The 19,037-nt window shown below is 39.6% G+C and overlaps 1 protein-coding gene across 16 annotated transcripts in view; it reads left to right on the top strand.

Moving 5' to 3' along the window:
* The window catches only part of GPATCH2L (G-patch domain containing 2 like), a 58,303-nt gene extending 40,470 nt beyond the window's left edge, over positions 1-17,833 (top strand). For 7 of the 16 annotated variants that reach the window (XM_044924714.2, XM_044924708.2, XM_045162019.1 and 4 more), the window contains 2 exons: positions 9,153-9,247; positions 15,502-17,833. In XM_044924714.2, the coding sequence (XP_044780649.2) occupies positions 9,153-9,247; positions 15,502-15,662 (256 nt within the window). In that variant the 3' untranslated portion in view covers positions 15,663-17,833. Of the gene's footprint in view, positions 1-9,152; positions 9,248-11,102; positions 11,231-15,501 lie in introns of those variants that run through there. The other 9 variants (XM_045162020.1, XM_045162018.1, XR_006639679.1 and 6 more) reach the window with 4 other exon arrangements.
* Positions 17,834-19,037: the final 1,204 nt, after the last annotated feature.

Genomic DNA, 19,037 nt, shown 5'->3' with positions numbered 1-19,037 from the left:
AGTCCATTAGGGAAGAGACTGTTTTGTTCACCACCATATCATCTCCCCCACCAGGTAGAAACTCAGTGAACGGTGAAAGGAGCAAAACTCCCCTCCTGAGTAGAAAGGAAACAGTCCACACAGAACTACATACTTTTATGACAAAATAAGGTTACTGACTTACTCAACCGTGCTGTCTGGTTTCAGAAAGCCTCCAGTTCTTTCCTAAGAGGAATTTATGAATTTTGAAGGTGTAACAATTAGGAGTGGGAATGAGATGGTAGAAGTAGACCGTTTACTGCAGAGAAGTGACAGGCTGAAGGCTTTAGCAGTCGGAAGTCATTTAACTAACGTAGGGACAGTTAACCCCGAAGCCCTCAACATCGCTGAGCAGAGACCAGTGGGGGATTCAGGAAGCAAGGCCCAGGGGGCAGGTGTTGCAAGGACCACCTTGAGCACACAGCGGCCTCCTCAGGATGTTGCACTATATACTGCAGGGGATAACTATGTGTAGAACAGTAGGCTGCTGCTGCTGCTAAGTCGCTTCAGTCATGTCTGACTCTGTGCGACCCCATAGACAGCAGCCCACCAGGCTCCCCCGTCCCTGGGGTTCTCCAGGCAAGAACACTGGAGTGGGTTGCCATTTCCTTCTCCAATGCATGAAAGTGAAAAGTGAAAGTGAAGTCGCTCAGTCGTGTCCAACTCTTAGCCACCCCATGGACTGCAGCCTACCAGGCTCTCCATCCATAGGATTCTCCAGGCAAGAGTACTGGAGTGGGGTGCCATTGCCTTCTCCGGAACAGTAGGCAAGTAATACTTATTTTCATTTTACTAAAATAAGCATTTAAAAAAACCATTGCATTTCCATTTAAAATGGTTTAAAATGTAAAGAATTTTATTCCAAAATGTGTCATTCCTTGAAAATATGGGATAAATGTTACTGACTAGGTCCATAAAGAGTGATAATATGTGCCCTCAGCCATCTTCTTGACATATATCAAGCACACAGAGCTGTGAAATGATGGATGGCGTGTAAATAAAAGGCAGTATTTGCTTTGTTTAGCTCAAGTTGATACTTTGAGAATTACTACCTTAAAACGCTTTTGAGTGTTTTTCTTATGATTGTTATTTTGTATCTGTCAAAACTTAGCATTTCATAAACATTGACCTTGAAGAAGCAATAGTTTTTAATTTAAAAAAGTTTAATTAAAAAAGTTTTTATTGAAGGATAATATATATACAGAGAAGTGTACGAAGAAATACACACCTGATGAATTTTCATGAAGCCACATCCAAGTAACCCAGCATCTAGATCCAGAAGTGGAACATTTCCAGAAAGAATCCCGCAAGTTGCCTGAGCCTTTTCTAGTGGCTGTCCCTCTTCCACTAGCCACAGCTCAAGGGTAGCCACTGTCTTGATGTCTAATAACATTGTTTAGTTTGAAGAAATGGGGTTAACGTTTAATCTGAAACATTTTAGTGAGTCCTTCAGTGAGCTTAAGGTAAAGAAGAAAGGAGCATGGCTGTAAACTGTTTCCCTTTGCTTGACTTTTCTCTTCCTCTGGGTCTTTAGGAGAAGCACAATTGAGCTGGGCTTCCCCAGTGGCTCGGCTAGTAAAGAATCTGCCTGCAGTGTGGGAGACTTGGATTCTATCCCTGGGTTGGGAACATCCCCTGGAGAAGGGAACGGCTACCCTCTCCAGTATTCTGGCCTGGAGAAGTCTGTGGGCTATCCGTGGGGTTGCAAAGAGTCAGATAAGACTGAGCGACTTTCGCTTTCACTTTTGATTGAACTAGAACAAAGGGCTTGGATAGTATTTACTTAAGCACCTTGCTTGTGGGAAAAATGGAAGCTCTGTTCTATACACTTCTCTGTTTTGAGGAGAAACAAAATTTGTAGTGTCACTTTCTTTTCTGCCTGTCTTTGACTTCAAAGGCAATTGATACGTCTACATTTAGACCTGTCTACCTCTGACATTCTGTCTTACGTGTTTCTTATTAGTAAATCGGCATGCTGATTTAGACTTATTCCCAGAACTCCATAAGGTATAAAAAATGGATCATTTCCGCTATTTTACACATTTATACTTTCCTTTCACTTGGGGTTTCAGAATTAACTATTCATGGAGTACCTCACTTACAGTCTTTTGCCATATAGATGCGAATGATCAATAAAAGGTGACTTAGGTGGAATTTTTTGGACCATAGGCTTTATATTGTAAATATCTGCCTTTTGTAGAGTTCTTTGCATTCTGAAATATTTCTTATGGTTTCAGTCAAATTCTTATTTTTTCTTGTTTATAAGTTGAATTGACTCTTAAGCTTTTGCTGTTTAAAGAGAGAGAGTATACGTGTGTGTGAGGGCGAGAGGGAAGCATGTGGGTGCACATGCCCATATGTTTTTAAACTGTGGAAGTTGCCAGATTGGGGACCTCTGGATAGGAAAATTTGCCTATTCAACAGTAGTCTTGTTGCCTTGCTAACTAGATTCTCTTAGATTTGAGTGAGGTTTCATTTTTAAGGCTGTTAAGCCATGAGACTTGATTCCCCAGCTAGGACTACCAATTAGGAGTTCATCTGATATAATTTTATTGGAGTCTTTTGTATATGCTTTGTACTCTGGCTGTGTTTTTTAAAGTTGTATTAAAATATCATCACACAGAATGTGCCATTTTAGGGCCTGCCTGGTGGTCCAGTGGTCGGGGCTCAGTGCTGTCACTGCCGCAGGCCAGAGTCTGGTCCCTGGCCAGGGGACTAAGATCCTGCAAACTGTGCGGCATGGCTAAAAAAATTACCATTTGAATCCCCCGTAAGTGTACAATTGAGAATTTTTGTTTTTAAAACTTTTATTAATTCATATCTGTTTTAGTCAACAGATACTTAGTGGGGGGTCAGCTGTGTGCCTTGTGCTGAAGTTGGTAGGTCACTGGAAAATTATGAAATAAATGTAAACATGGTCCCTGTTCCCAAGGATGTTAGCCTCTTTAGAGAAACCAGATACATATACACCAGTTAAATAATGATTCATGGCTGATGAGGCCTAGAGTGTTCAAGGAAAGCTGTGTGCAGATGTGAGACTGACTCAGCTTGCTCCTTTAATCAGGGATAGGATCTGTCTAGGTTGAGAGGAAGGAGGAAGCAGGGAAATGAAATAGCATACCAGCCTCCTAGCCATGGCAATCAAAGAAGAAAAAGTAATAAAAGGAATCCAAATTGGAAATGACATACACTATACATAGAAAATTCTAAAGAGGCTACCAGGAAACTACTAGAGCTCATCAGGGAATTCAGTAAAGTTGCAGGATACAAAATTAATACACAGAAATCTCTTGAATTTCTATATACTAACAACAGAAGACTAGAAAGAGAAATTAAGGAAACAATCCCATTTACCATCACATCAAAAAGAAAATACTTCTGAATAAACCTACCTAAGGAGACAAAAGACCTGTACTCTGAAAACTATAAGATACTGATGAAAGAAATCAAAGATGACACACAACAAATGGAAAGATATGCCATGTTCTTAAGAATCAATATTGTCAAAACACTGTATACCCAAAGCAGTCTATAGATTCAGTGCAATCCCTATCAAATTACCAATGGCATTTTTGTAGAACTAGAACAAAAAATTTTAATTTGTATGGAAATACAGAAGACCCCCAAGTAGCCAAAGCAATCCTGAAAAAGAAAAAGAGTGCTGAAGGAATTGGGTTCCTTGACTTCAGACTATACTACAAAACTACACTCATCAAAACAGTATTGGTACTGGCACAAAAACAGAAATACAGATCAGTGGAACAGGATAAAAAGCCCAGAAACAAACCCACACATCTGTGATCAACCTGTGATAAAAGGAGGCAGGAATATACGATGGAGAAAAGACAGTCTCTTCCATAAGTTGTGTGGGGAAAGCTAGGCAACTACGTGTACAGTTAGAACATCCTCTAACACCATACACAAAAATAAACTCAAAATGGATTATACACCTAAATGTAAGATATCGATGCTCTAAAACTCTGAGGAAAACATAGAAAACTCTGACTTAAATCACAGCAATATATTTTTGGGTCCACCTCCTTGAGTAATGAAAATAAAACCAAAAATAAACAAGTGGAACCTAATTCAACTTAAAAGCTTTTGCATACCATAGAGAACCATAAACAAAATGAAAGGACAGCCCATAGAACAGGAGAAAATATTTGTAAGTGAAGTGACCAACAAGCAATTAATCTCCAAAATATACAAACAGCTCATGCAGCTCAATATCAAAAAAATAAACAACCCAGTCAAAAAATCAGCAGAAGCTCTAAATAAATATTTTTCTAAAGAAGACATACAGATGGCCAAAAAGCATGTGAAAAGATGCTCAACATCACTAATAATTAGAGAAATGCAAATTGAAAGTACAGTGAAGTACCACCTCACACCAGTCAGAATGCCCATCATTAGAAAGTCTACAGATAACAAATGCTGGAGAGGGTATGCAGAAAAGGGAAACTTCTTAACACTGTTGGTGGGAATGTAACTTATTGCAGCCACTGAAAAAGAATATGGAGGTTTCTCAGAAAACTAAAAATAGAATTACCATATGGTCCAGCAATCCCATTCCTGGGCAGAAAACCATAATTTGAAAAGATATGCATCCCAGTGTTCATTGCAGCACTATTTACAATAGCCAAGACATGGAGGCAGCCTAAATGTATATCAGTAGAGGAATGGATAGAGAAGATGCGTGTGTACTGTGCGCACATGCGCGCGCACACACACACACACACACTGGAGTATTACTGAGCCATAAAAAATGAAGTAATGCCATTTGTAGCAACATGGATAGGCCTAGAGATTATCATACTGAGTCAAGTAAGTCAGAGAAAGACAAATATATGATATCACTTATATGTGGACTCTAAAATACGATAGAAATGAACTATACTTATACAACAGAAACACACTCACAGACATAGAAAACAAACTTACGGTTACCAAAGGGGAAAGGTTGGGGGGAGGGATAAATTAAGAGTTAGGGATTAACATATAAACACTGCTGTATATAAAATAGTCAACAAGGATCTACTGTATAGCACAGAGAACTCAATATTCTATAATAAGCCATATGGAAAAAATCTGAAAAAATGCATACATGTATATGTATAACTGAATCACTTTGCTGTACACCTGAAATTAACACAATATTGTAAATCAACTATTTCTTGTTCAGTGACTCAGTCGTGTTCAACTTCTTGCAACCCCATGGACTGCAGCACACCAGACTACCCTGTCCTTCACCATCGCCCGGAGCTTGCTCAAACTCACATCCATTGAGTCGGTGATGCTATCCCATCTCATCCTCTGTCATCCCCTTCTCCTCCTGCCTTCAGTCTTTCCCATCATCAGGGTCTTTTCAAATGAGTCTGCTCTTTGCATCAGGTGGCCAAAATATTGGAACTTCAGCATCAGTCCTTCCAATGAATATTCAGGGTTGATTTCCTTTAGGATTGACTGGTTTGATATCCTTGCAGTCCAAGGGACTCTGAAGAGTCTTCTCCAACACCTCAGCTCAAAAGCATCAATTCTTGGGCACTCAGCCTTCTTTGTGGTCTAACTCTCACATCCATACATGACTACTGGAAAAACCAAAGCTTTGGCTGTATGGACCTTTGCTGGCTAAGTGTAGTGCCTTTGCTTTTTAATACAGTGTCTAGGTTTGTCATCGCTTTTCTTCCAGGAAGCAAGTGTCTTTTTATTTCATGGCTGCAGTCACCATCTGCAGTGATCTTGCAGCCCCAGAAAATGAAGTCTGTCACTGTTTCCATTATTCCCCCATCTATTTGCCATGAAGTGATGGGACCGGATGCCGTGATCTTCGTTTTTTGAGTGTTGAGTTTTAAGCCAGCTTTTTCACACTCCTCTTTCACCCTCATCAAGGGGCTCCTTAGTTCTTCTCTGTCTGCTGTAAGGGTGGTGTCATATGCATATCTGAGGTTATTGATATTTCTCCTGGCAGTCTTGGTTCCAGCTTGTGCTTCATCCAGCCAACCATTTTGCATGATGTACTCTGCATCAAAGTTAAATAAGCAGGGTGACAATATACAGCCTTGACGTACTCCTTTTCCCAATTTGGAACCAGTCTGTTGTTCCATATCCAGTTCTAACTGTTGCTTCTTGACCTGCATACAGGTTTCTCAAGAGGCAGGTAGGGTGGTCTGGTATTCCCATCTCTTTAAGAATTTTCCACAGTTTGTTATGATCCACAAAGTCAAAGGCTTTAGCGTAGTCAGTGAAGCAGATGTTTTTCTGGAATTCTCTTGCTTTTTCTATGATCCAGCAGATGTCAGCAGTTTGATCTCTGGTTCCACTGCCTTTTCTAAAACTAGGTTGACCATCTGAAAGTTCTTAGTTCACAGACTGTTGAAGCCTGGCTTGGAGAATTTGAGCATTACCTTGCTAGCATGTGAAAAGAGTGCAATTGTTCGGTAGCTTGAACATTCTTTGGCATTGCCCTTCTTTGGGATTGGAATGAAAACTGACCTTTTTCAGACCTGTGGCCACTGCTGAGTTTTCCAGATTTGCTGGCCTATTGAGTGCAACACTTTCACAGGGTCATCTTTTAGGATTTGAAATAGCTCAAGCTGGAATCCCATCACCTCCACTAGCTTTGTTCATCGTGATGCTTCCTAAGGCCCACTTGACTTCACACTCCAGAATGTCTGGCTCTAGGTGAGTGATCACACTGTCATGGTTATCTGGTTCATTAAGATCTTTTTTTTAATAGTTCTTCTGTGTATTATTGCCACCTCTTTTTAATATTTTCTGCTTCTGTTAGATCCATTCCATTTCAGTTCTTTATTGTGCCCATCTTTGCATGAAATGTTCCCTTAGTATGTCTAATTTTCTTGAAAAGATCTCTAGTCTTTCCCATTCTATTGTTTTCCTCTATCTCTTTGCATTGATCACTTAGGAAGGCTTTCTTATCTCTCCTTGCTGTTCTTTGGAACTCTGCATTTAGATGGGTATATCTTTCCTTTTCTCCTTTGCCTTTTGCTTCTCTTCTTTTCTCAGCTATTTGTAAGCCCTCCTCAGACAGCCATTTTGCCTGTTTGTGTTTCTTGTTCTTGGGGATGGTTTTGATCACCACCTCCTGTACAATGTCATTTACCTCTGTTCATAGTTCTTCAGGCACTCTGTCTATCAGATCTACTCCTTTGAATCTATTTGTCACTTCTACTGTATAATCGTAAGGGATTTGATTTAGGTCGTACCTTAATGGCTTAGTGGTTTTCCCTTCTTTCTTCAATTTAAGTCTGAATTTTGCAATAAGGAGTTCATGATCCAGTCAGCTCCTAGTCTTGATTTTGCTGACTGTATAGAGCTTTTCCATCTTTGGCTGCAAAGAATATATTCAGTCTAAAATCAGTGTTGACCATCTCGTGATGTCCATGTGTAGAGTCATCTCTTGTATTGTTATAAGAGGATGTTTGCTATAACCAGGGCATAATCTTGGCAAAACTGTTAGCCTTTGCCCTGCTTTATTTTGTACTCCAAGACCAAACTTGCTTGATACTCCAGGTATCTCTTGACTTCCTACTTCTGCATGATGAAAAAGGACATCTTTGGTGTTAGTTCGAGAAAGTCTTGTAGGTCTTCACAGAACTGTTCAACTTCAGCTTCTTTGGCATTAGTGGTCAGGGCATAAACTTGAATTACTGTGATATTGAATGGTTTGCCTTGGAAATGAATAGAGATCATTCTGTCGTTTTTGAGATTACATCTAAGTATTGTAGTTCAGACTCTTGTTGACTATGAGGGCTACTCTATTTTTTCTAAGGGATTCTTGCCCACAGTAGTGGATATAATGGTCATTTGAATTAAATTTGCCCATTCTGGTCCATTTTAGTTCACTGATTCCTAAAATGTCAATTTTCTCTCTTGCCATCTCCTGTTTACTACTTCCAATTTACCTTGCTGCATGGACCTAACATTCCAGGTTCCTATGCAGTACTGTTCTTTACAGCATTGGACTTTACTTTCACCACCATGCATATCCACAGTTGGGCATTGTTTTTGCTTTGGCTCAGCCTCTTCATTCCTTCTGGAGCTATCTCTCTGCTCTTCTCTAGCAGCATATTGAACATCTATCGACCTGGGGAGTTCATCTTTCAGTGTTATCTTTTTGCTTTTTCATACTGTTCATGGGGTTCTCAAGGCAAGAATGCTGAAGTGGCTGCCATTCCCTTCTCCAGTGAGCCACGTTTTGTCAGACCTCTCCACCATGACCCGTCTGTCTTGGTTAGCCCTCCACAGCATGGCTCATAGTTTCATTGAGTTAGACAAGGTTGTGGTCCATATGATCAGTTTGATTAGTTTTCTGTGATTGTGATTTTCATTCTGTATGCCCTCTGATGGATGAGGATAAGAGGCTTGTAGACACTTCCTGGTGGGAGGGACTGGCTGTGAGTAAAACTGGGTCTTGCTCTGGTGGGCGCCATCTTGACAGATATTAAATCAACTGTACTCCAATATAAAATAAAAATTATATAAAATAACCTGCCAAAAATTTCAGTGTTAAGTCCACTGCCTTTCAGAGAATCTTTTGCTTTTCTAGCTTTGACGTTCTTACTGTTTTCTTTTTTAAACAAGCAGAATATTTATTTCAGGGAACCTATTATTAGCACATAAATTATTACTTTTAAAAATCACAGAAACTAAACTTATTTTGTGATACAGTCACTATTAGAAATCCAGATTTATACTGATAGAAGGGTTAAACCTGCTATTAAAATTCTATGCAAATATCTGTGTTCATGCAGCATTAAACTTTTCAATATATTACCACTTGGGAGTAAGTATTTCATTAACAAGTTTAGAACAATTGTGGTTTTTATGAAAAATAATTGTACAAAACTAGCATGTAATGAAGCACATATTTATTGAAATTAATCTTGGATGTCTGTTCTGAATTCAGGTAATAAGTTTAAATGGGCATACATTGTGTGTAAAGAATAAGTTAGGATTAATTCTGAATCTTGTACTGACACTTGATGGCAAAGGGTGGTGCCCGTTTTGTTAGTGTGTGTGTGTAGTGGGTGAGGGGTTTCACCTGGGCTGAACATAATGTCTTACAATAAGAATCACCCAGTTAAAGCAGTATTTTTTCTTCCTCGTATCTGCAGACCGGCAAACATACACCTGGGGCCCCCATGTTCACGTGACATCAAGAGGAAACGGAAACCTGTGGCCACGGCGTCACTGTCCAGCCCAAATGCTGGTAATTAGATATGTAGTTATCCTTTATTGACCACCTGCTGTGTGTCAGGCACTAAATTATATGTTCTATACACCTTCTCATCTCACCTTTATGAGAAAGTAGGTCATTTTATTCCCATTTTCTGTGGGAAAACTGAGAATGTGAAAAGTAATTTGCTTGAAGTCTCTCTGACCCTAAAGTCTGTGCTTTTTCACTGTCTTCTGCTTTCTTGAGTTTGAATGCCTGTGTTTCACCGTCAGCAATCTGGAGTCATCTGCACTCCTGCTGCAGCACAGACAGGAAGTTAGATGTGTGGTAAGGAAAACCCTGGCAGGCTGGCAGCTTAGTCAGTAGTAAAGGAGCTGCGCGGGTTTATTTACTTTCATGTTTGGTGTACAGTACAATACAGTATCACTGTTCTAATGTCTAGTAGAGTGCTAGTATTTTCCTAGTCATGAAATTCCTAATTAAGTTTTCAAGTTAAAACTTAAAAGTTTTCTGGGCAAAACTAGCTATAGAAACCAAAATAGTAATTACGGTCAGTGTAGGGTAGGGACCAGAGGATGACATGAAAAAATTTTTTGTGATGCTGGAAATGCTTTATACCATGAACTTGGTGGGGATTACATGAGTATGTGCACATATAAAGGTTCATTGATTTAGGTGCTCTGTATGTATGTTATCCTTAGATGAAAAAAGGGGGATGATTATATATTTATATCATCATTTATATCATCAAGAATATTGGGTGTCTGTAGATATTTTTCTTTGGAGTTAAGATAATTAAATGTAATTAGTTATCATTGGAAATACTTTATACATTGTAATACATTTTAGGATAAATTACTCTGGTTAAAAAGAACGTATCTGCTTGTAGGACCTATCAGAAGTACTTATGGTTATTTTCTTGCTGATGGTGAATTCACTCTGAGGGAATTGAGTATATCATAAATTATTTTATTCTCTTCAGAAAATAGATAGTGGTTTGGCCAAAAAGTTCATTCCGATTTTTCCATTATCGCTTAAGGGAAAACCCGAGCGAACTTTTTGTCCAGCCCAATAATATATAGATCAGAGCACTTGATACCTGAGTAAAAGAGTAGACCTCAGACAGATAGAAACTGCTCTCTCTCTAACTTAGTAAGTTTCAGCATACTCTGAAACTGACCTGTGTGAGCTTCTGTTTGCATGGCTACTTGGTAGTGGTTCATACTGAACAGTCTCAATCACAGTTCTGATGGTTGTAGGAAGCTTTTTTTTTTTAAGTGAGTTTTCACATGGCCATGCCATGAACTGAACATTTTATCTGAATTATTTCACTTAACCTTTGCAACAACTTAATAAGGGAGATGCTGTTTTTTATTCCCAATTTACACACGGGAAAATTGAGGCTTAGAGAGGTTAAAATAGTCACTGAGGTTACATGGTTCATAAATTGTAGACCAAGATTCAGTCCAATTTCCCTATGACTCTCAAGCTGCCCTCTTAAACACTGCAGGTGTTTGGTCTTGTATATGACAGGATTGCTTCCAAACCATGATTCCACGTCAAAACTCAGGTCTTCATCCAGTCTGTGGAATTAATAGAGGCAGTGAAACGTAGTCTCCCCTATTTTTTGTTCTTTTTTTTGTTGTTGTTCTTTTTTTCCCCCTTAATGTCTAGCTTATGTTTTTAGCTTTTAATTGCTGATAAGAGCAGAACTGCTGAGAAGAGTTCACAATCCATACTCCATATTCAAATCAGGAAAGTACTGGGAGGTATTAAGAAGACTTGAGCCTTAAACATTTCCCCTGCTGAGCCCAGCTCCTCTCACTTGTTGACTAAGGCCTGCTTCACTGAACATTTTCTTTTTTTCTTTTCCTATCCACAACCTGAGTGCCCCATGGAGGTGAAGGACATAGCCCAAGCCCGCGCCATCAGTCAATAGAACAAATGGGCTTGCTCTGCCTAACATCGGGCCATCTCGGATTCCACCTCTTTTATAGAAATGAGTGATGAAGAGAGGTGCGTTCCGCTTTGCCGCTGTATTAATACACATCAGGGGCCAGCTCCTGGCACTAAATCACGCTCCTGCATACATCTGTTATCGGACTCTTCACCAGTGTGATGAACAAGACTGCAGATAGAGGCTTCCTTGTGTCATTCTTTATAGGATTTTCCTAAAAGAATAAATAGCTCAGATCTCTGCCAACACTCTCCCCTGTCACCGTGATGAATTCAGCTTCTTTCTTAAACATGCAGCCACAAATCTTTTCCCTTTCCCCCTCCCCCATTAGTGGAAAGTTTTGAGTTGAAATTGACTGGATTTAAAGATATTAATAAGACTAGAAAGGTGAAGAACAAAAAGGAAAAACGTGCCTTCCTGTCTTTTTGTATTAATATTAACAAAGACCAGGGAGAAGGACCTTGTCATGGGGTCGTTGGGTAGATCCATCTCCACTCCCCTTCCCTCTATGGCTTTAAAACATGCTTGTGCTTAGTGCACAGGGATCCACCCTGGATCCTCGCGAGTAAGAGTATTAACCTGCTTTTAAGGTTGATACACCAGAACAGGGACTTCCAGTAGTGTCTACCCCGTGCTGAAGTGAACCAGCTATTGTGTATGTTCTTAAAGAATGCAACTGAAAAAGAAAAAAGTTATTTTCTTGAAAATTTGAGAGACTAAGTAGTTATAAGAAGCATAAGGAACTTAAATGGAAGCAAGACTTCTTTTTCTTGTGATGATTTTCTTTGTTAGAGTGGCAAATCAGAGCTTTGGGTGTGCAAATTCCTTTTTTTTTTTTTTTCCAAAAAGTAAACATATAGCTTTAGGTAAAGGAGAATTGGGATGACAAGATGTTCTGTTGAGAGTCCTGACTTATTATTTTTTGTGGGGGGTGGGGGGGGGGTGGGATCTTAATTTCCCAACTGTGCTCCCTGCAGTGGAAGTGCAGAGTCCTAACCACTGGACTGCCAGGGAAGTCCCCAAAGCCCTGACTGGATTGACCCTTCCAAGAGCCTTTTTTGACCTTCTTGGGATAGGATATGTGTCCTTGAAAGGGTACCCAACAGTTAACCTGTTAATTAGTTGTCTAAGATTTCAGATACCAGGCCAGCCATGCCAGCAGTGCATTCACCAGGGCAGGAGGTTTCACCTGTCTTACTCACTGCTGTGCCCCCAGCATCTAGAACACAGCACTCCACACATGGGACAATCTCACTAGATATTTAATGTATGAATTAAGTGAATAGAATCTTTAAAACAGAGTTATTCTCAATATTATTCTAACCCTGGGATTGGATTCAGTACTTCCATTTTAGATTGGCCCTTGTCTCAGGAGTCATGGGGCAGATTCTTATTGCCTACTATGCCTTTTAATTAGGTTTAAATATTTTTTAAAGTTAAAAATGTTTTTGAAAATGAATATTGAATGTCCGCAAAGGAACGTTTATAGAATATATACGTGGTGTAAAGAAAAACAATACAACGAGTATCCATGTACCCACCATCTACTTTACAAAAAAGAGCATCAGGACTTCTCTGGTGGTGCAGTGGCCGAGACTCCACCTGGATTCAGTCCTTGGTCAGGGAACCAGATCTTTTATGCCACAACTGCAAGAGTTCGCATGCTGCAACTAAGATACCGCATGCTGCAACTAAGATACCGCATGCTGCAGCGAAGACCCAAGATCCCAAGTACCATAACTAAGACCTGGCGCAGTCAAATAAATAAATATTCAAACAAAAAGATTCCCTTAGGAAAAAAAAGAATGTCTTTTTAAAAAATTTTCTTCCCACTCTATGAAGGAGAGTGGGAATATATTTTCCTAATATATATTTTTGGTTAATTATTTGTCATTCTTTGTTGTTTTCAAATAGTTTTGACAACAGATACATGTATCTCTAAGCAGTATATTGTCTAGTTTTACATGTTTTTGAAGCTTCTGTAAATGGAATGTCATATTTTATAAGTTACAAGTTTCACCTAGTTCTTGATTCCATTCACATTTTATCCTACCAGAATCCATTCATTATTGCCATATGTATAGTATTCCATTTCTGTGCATGATGAATATATTACAGTTAGTCATTCTTGATAAACATTTCAATCATATTCTTATGATAATCATAATCAGATTCTTATTCTCATGCTGGTTTATGCTACTGGGGAAAGTATTGCACCATTCTGTGGGCAAACATACGCAAAAGTTTTTCTTGGCCATTTCTCAGTTCTTATGATGGCTGTATCAAAACAAGCAAACAAAGTCAAAAAAACAGCATGCGTTGTTTGAAGAATGTGGAGAAATTGGAAAGCTTGTGTATTGCTGGTGGGAATATAAATAGTGCAGCCACTGTAAAGATCTCGTGGTTCCTCAAAAATTTAGACATAAAACTACCCTGTGATCCAGCAGTTCTGTTTCTGGATATATATCACCCAAAAGAATTGAAAGCAAGGATTTAAATAGGTATTTGTACACCTATGTTCAGAGCAACATTGTTCATAGCAACATTATTCACAGCAGTCCAAAAGTAGAAATAACCCAAATGTTCATCCCTGAATGAGTGGATAACCAAGATGTGATCTATACATTCAACATATTATTATTCAACCTGAAAACTTTCATTATCAGAATGAAATTATGACACACATTACAATATGAATTAAGGCAGTGTGTTAAGGAAAAGAAGCCAGACACAAAAGGATGAATACGATTTGATTCCACTTATAAGGGGTACCTAAAACAAATCAAATTCTTAGAAAGAAAAACAAATGGTGGTTGCCAAGGGCTGGGGGAGGAGGAGAATGGGGAGTTATTGTTTAATGAGTAGAGAATTTCCATTTGGGATGAAGAAAAAGTTCTGGACGCGGGTGGTGGCGATGGCTGTGCACCAGTGTGGATGTACTGACTGCTCCTGAGGAGTATGCTTAGAAATTAGTAGAATGGTATATTTTCTGTCTATTTTGCCATAATAAAAAAATATATATGTAGCCAACACAAAAAGTTTTTCTCAGATAGTTTTTCCCCCGTGGTTGATGACCTTGGGGTAATGGTAGGTACAGTTTTTATGAAATTTATTTTCACTTAAATAAGAGTGAATGAGCATGCGTACTTGTGTGTGAAAAAGAGAGATTTGGGTGGTGATGTCATATGTATTTCTTGCTCCTGGGGTTGAGGTTCTGAAATGTTTGAAAACTGCTGCCCTGTAAAAAACTTGTATATGTGCCATAGAGTAATAGCTTTCGATTTTTTTTCTTGGTAACTCACAGTAAGAAATTTATGTTTGAATATATATTGGGTGTACCTGTAAAATCTGAAATAAACCTTTGGGTTCCCTCTGATATTTTCTGTTCTTTTTCATTAAGGGGGGAAAAAATATTTGTCATGACCTACTACATTGGGTTTGTGACCCATAATTTGAAAATTACTTTTCTAGATTATATTCCTGGGAGTAGAATTATTGTGACAGGATAAAAATGAAAATTTTTAATGTTTTGCTTTATTTTAGTGTATGTTTGTTTTCAGTAGAGTGATGGTGGTTGTACTCCTCTGCTCAGGGGGCATTTGCAAATGTGGGGGCAGTGTTGGGTTGTCACAGTGACTGGGAATGCTTTGAGCATTCAAGGACAGGGTCCCGAAGGGTAGGTGTCCTAAAAGAAATAGGACAGCCCTGCACGAGCAGTGGCATCCTGTCCAGAATGTCTTAATGTCCGTGCTGAAAACAGATGGCCCGGCTGTGTAATTTTTCTACCGTTTGCCTTACTGTTCAGTGTTCATTGGTGACTCCGTCATATTGGAGGCATGGAACATTATAGAAAGAGCAGAGAGCTTGGAGTCTAGTATATGAGTTTGAGTCTTGCTGCTTAAACAGCCGTGTCTCTGAATGAATTATCTGCTTTCTCTATGCCTCAGTTTTCTGACCCAAAAAATGGAAATGGCAATACTTATTTCTAAGAGTGCATTAAGAAATAAGATTGTAAGTATACAGTATTTATATAGTATACTTCCTGGCATATAAATGCTTCATAAGTGGTTATTAGTACATTAGGAATTTGTACTCCTGAATTTATTCATTTGTTCAGTTAAACCTATTTCTTGATGTGGAGACATACTTATCATACTTAAATCTTGCCTTTAGTTTTTGGTTAAAAAAAAAAAAGAAACCCTATGTAGCTGCTTGGTTTAATAGGACATAAAATATGAGGATTACAAAAGTTTTGTGTTGACATGCCTCTTGTTCTAATTCGTCTCTCTGACTTTTTTCCTCCTCACTTTAACCGTAACACCCTTACCAGTTCACATGGATGCAGTGGAGTCAGCTACAGCAGCGTCACAGGCCCCCAGACCTCCAGACTCTGAGTGGCTGGTCAGGACCTCTGCTGCAGAGAAAGCCACTGACTCAGCTGCAGCTACGTCTTTTAAAATGCCACAGGAAAAGAGCCCTGGATACAGCTAGAATGCAGTATTTCACCCACCAGGAGCTGACTGGATGTTGTTGAAACAAATATCAGACTTTGTATTATATTGTCTTGCATATCTTAATTGACATTCCCAGCCCTTTCACCATCGGACTGACTCCTCTTCAAACAAAGAAGTGAACTCTTTCTCTTAGAAAATCATGTTGTGCAAATCTTTTTTTTTATTATTATTATAAAGGATTGAGACAGCAGTTTTTTTAAAAAAGGTCATCCAATGCTGTATATGTTAAATTGCTATTGTTGTCCCAACAGTTACCTACAGCTCTGTTTACAGAGCTGTTGATTTTTTGCAGATATGTCCTGTTTTTCTTGAAAAACCAGTACCTGCTTTTGCGTATTTTTTGTGTAGTGCTTTTAATACCATTTGAGGAAGTTCTAAATTTGCAGTCAGTTCCAAACACAGAGTTAAGACCTGTGTGTGGAATTAATTTGCAGGAGATAAGGCTTGCCTTTGAGCCTGGTCTTTATTCAAGCAGAGTGCCAATAAGATAAATCCAGAAAGTTCTTAACTTGAAGCCTCAGAAGAGCCACCAGCAGCACGGGCCTTGGGAACTTACTCCGTTTTTCTAGATGGCCTGTTGGCATCGCCAGCAGCTGCACTGTATGTTGCCTCATCTCCAAAGTCTGTGTTCTACCCAAAGAGGACCTCTATACATATACATACAGATGGGTGTAATGAAGAAGGTCCTTTAGGTGTACAGCGAATTTAAAATAGTCGGTGGATTGTGTCTAAATACTTCATGTCATGGTGTAAGCCTTTATGTACTAAACGAGACTTTTACTGTTAGTATTATAGGTCAATAACCTGTAGCAGAAATTCATACTCTATTATAATAATGGCTTCTTGGGGCCATACTTTGGGGAGGAAAAATGTCTTTTCAACATGACTTTATACTTGGCGTGTTTATGACGGCTTAGCTGCCTGTGGAGTTATATATACAGCCATGCCTGAAGTTGGATGATCCTTTGTCAAAATGAGGAATACGTGACTGCCTACAGCTACTGGAGAAAAACCACCCTTTCTAAAAAAGTATCATCAAGAGTGTCTGTCATCCTGGGACCTGGTTGGCAGAAGGGCTCTTTTTTGGTACAAATTGAATGCTTTTACTCTGCAATACGCAGGAGCCGTTCTCAAGTGCCCACTGCCCTGGTGGCGCTCTGAAGCAGCGCGCACTCCGGCACCTGGCGGGACAGAGCCTCCTCTCCCGGAAGCGCCATTGTGCCTCTTCTCACACAGAACCTAAGGGTGGGCCGCACTCTCGTAGTCCTTTGAAAACTGTCATCCTCACCAGTGGTAGCTACAGAATGGCCATGTCAGTGCGGTGGGTGTGAATCTGGTGGGAAAAGGGGACCGGAAGCTGTTTACGCAGCACTTTATCGAAGACTGAGAAGCTGGCCGTTGTCCGTAACAAGGGATCCTGCGGAGCGAGGGGCAGGTGGAGATTAGAGTGAGGAGTAGTGCTCAAGCCAGCCCGGCTTCCCTGGGAGCCGCCCAGGTGCCCTGTGGTGGCGCGTGTACTTCCTTGCCATTAGGCTGCACCCACACCAGGATAGGGAACAATGTCCGTTGACTATAAGGTGGTTCTGCTCTGTTGTTCCAGTGATGAAGGTTGCTTTTTGTTGTCATATGTGCATTCTTACTTAGTCCCAGTAGTGTCCCGAGGCACACATCTCTAACAGAATTTGTTGGATTTCGGGGAGAAATCCATGAACATAATACTTGTATTTTCTTTGCAGTAAGCTCCATGGCTCATGCAGAGATCAGTCTTGCGATAATGGCCTATTGAGACCTCTGTAGTTTGGGTAGCATCTTTTTCTTCATGACACATAACCTAATAATTCTCCTTTTTACCTGTGATTAAAAGTAATTTATATGAACAGCTTTACTTACATTTTAAATATTTCTGTGATGAAAAGGTAGGTGATTACTACTTTTACATTTTATAGGGTTAAGAATAGTCACAGAACTTCGTGACTTGCCCCAAATCACATAATCAAGCCAAGACTAAAATCCCAGACTTTCAAACTTTCTTAGTCCTGGGTTATAATCTTTTGTTTTTCATTAATTGAACTGAGTCACTCTGAGACTCATATTTTTGAAACAGTATGCCAGACAAGCTGTATATCCTCTTTCTTGATCAATCTTTCCTGAATATTTTGAATACTTTCAGCAGGGAGCACCCCAAAATGCCATGCTGTGCTGTGCTTAGCTGCTCAGTCATGTCCAACTCTTTGCAACCCCATGGATTGTAGCCCACCAGGCTCCTCTGTCCATGGGGATACTCCAGGCCAGAATACTGGAGTGGGTTGCCATGCCTTCTTCTAGGGGCTCTTTCGAACCCAGAGATCAAACCCAGGTCTCCCACATTGTGGCCGAATTCTTTACTGTCTGAGCCACCAGGGAAGCCCATGAATACTAGAGTGGGTAGCCTATCCCTTCTCCAGGGGATCTTCCCGACTCAGGAACCGGGGGTCTCTTGCATTGCAGGCAGATTCTTTACCAGCTGATCTACCAGGAAGCCCCAAAATGCCATATCTACCTGTATGTAATAAGCAGGAAAGAAAATTAATTGCCTAAGAGAATAGCCATTAAGCACACAAATACATTTCCAACACAGGGTTGTAAATTGTGCTCCTTCTTTAAAGCTGCTGCATGAGCATGCTTATAGAAGACTCACTGACTTACTCTGCTTGTTTTTGTGAGTCCATTCCAGAGGACTAACCTTAGAATCAAGTGTATTTTGAGTCTTAAGCTTTCAATTTCCTTTTTATACAACAAAGTGTGTAATGTTATAAATTAAGAAAAATCTGTTACCTTTCAACAAAAAAATAATTTCAAAATCAAGTTTTGTAATCTGTTGGAAGAAAACCCGATAGCTTGACTTCCTTTGAGGATAATTTTTGAGCCCACATACGTATGATCTGCTCAAAAGTAATAACTGAAGCAGAGTCCCCCAGTTCTTCCTTATTTCAGGTTTCTGATTTATCCCAGCATGCTATAGTCTGCCTGTCTAGATCCTAGTCTTGGGTATTTTTCACAATGGACGAAAGTCAAGACATTGTCTACTTGCCTGAGCATCTTTCATAAAGGATAGTTCTGCTTACAGGTTCAAGGGAATTTAAGATTATATTTCAGATTCAATGTTTTAAAGGGAACAACTTCATTTGCATCCGAAGTTTTGTTGCATTTTGATAACTATTCAGAAGAAATTAGTAGCTGGTTTTTGGTGCCAAATTTGGAGGAGCAGAGTATGATCTTTGTTGAGTGGTGTGTTCTTGATAAATAGGCCTTGAATTCTATAGAAATCAAGCATAATTGGAAATTTCAGGTGACATTGTTTTGCTGGGCTGTA

The sequence above is a fragment of the Bubalus bubalis genome, chromosome 11 (genome assembly GCF_019923935.1).
Source record: "Bubalus bubalis isolate 160015118507 breed Murrah chromosome 11, NDDB_SH_1, whole genome shotgun sequence".
Classification (NCBI taxonomy): Eukaryota; Metazoa; Chordata; class Mammalia; order Artiodactyla; family Bovidae; genus Bubalus; species Bubalus bubalis.
The sequence above is the reverse complement of the archived record's forward strand: the minus strand, read 5'-3'. Positions and strand labels throughout refer to the sequence as shown.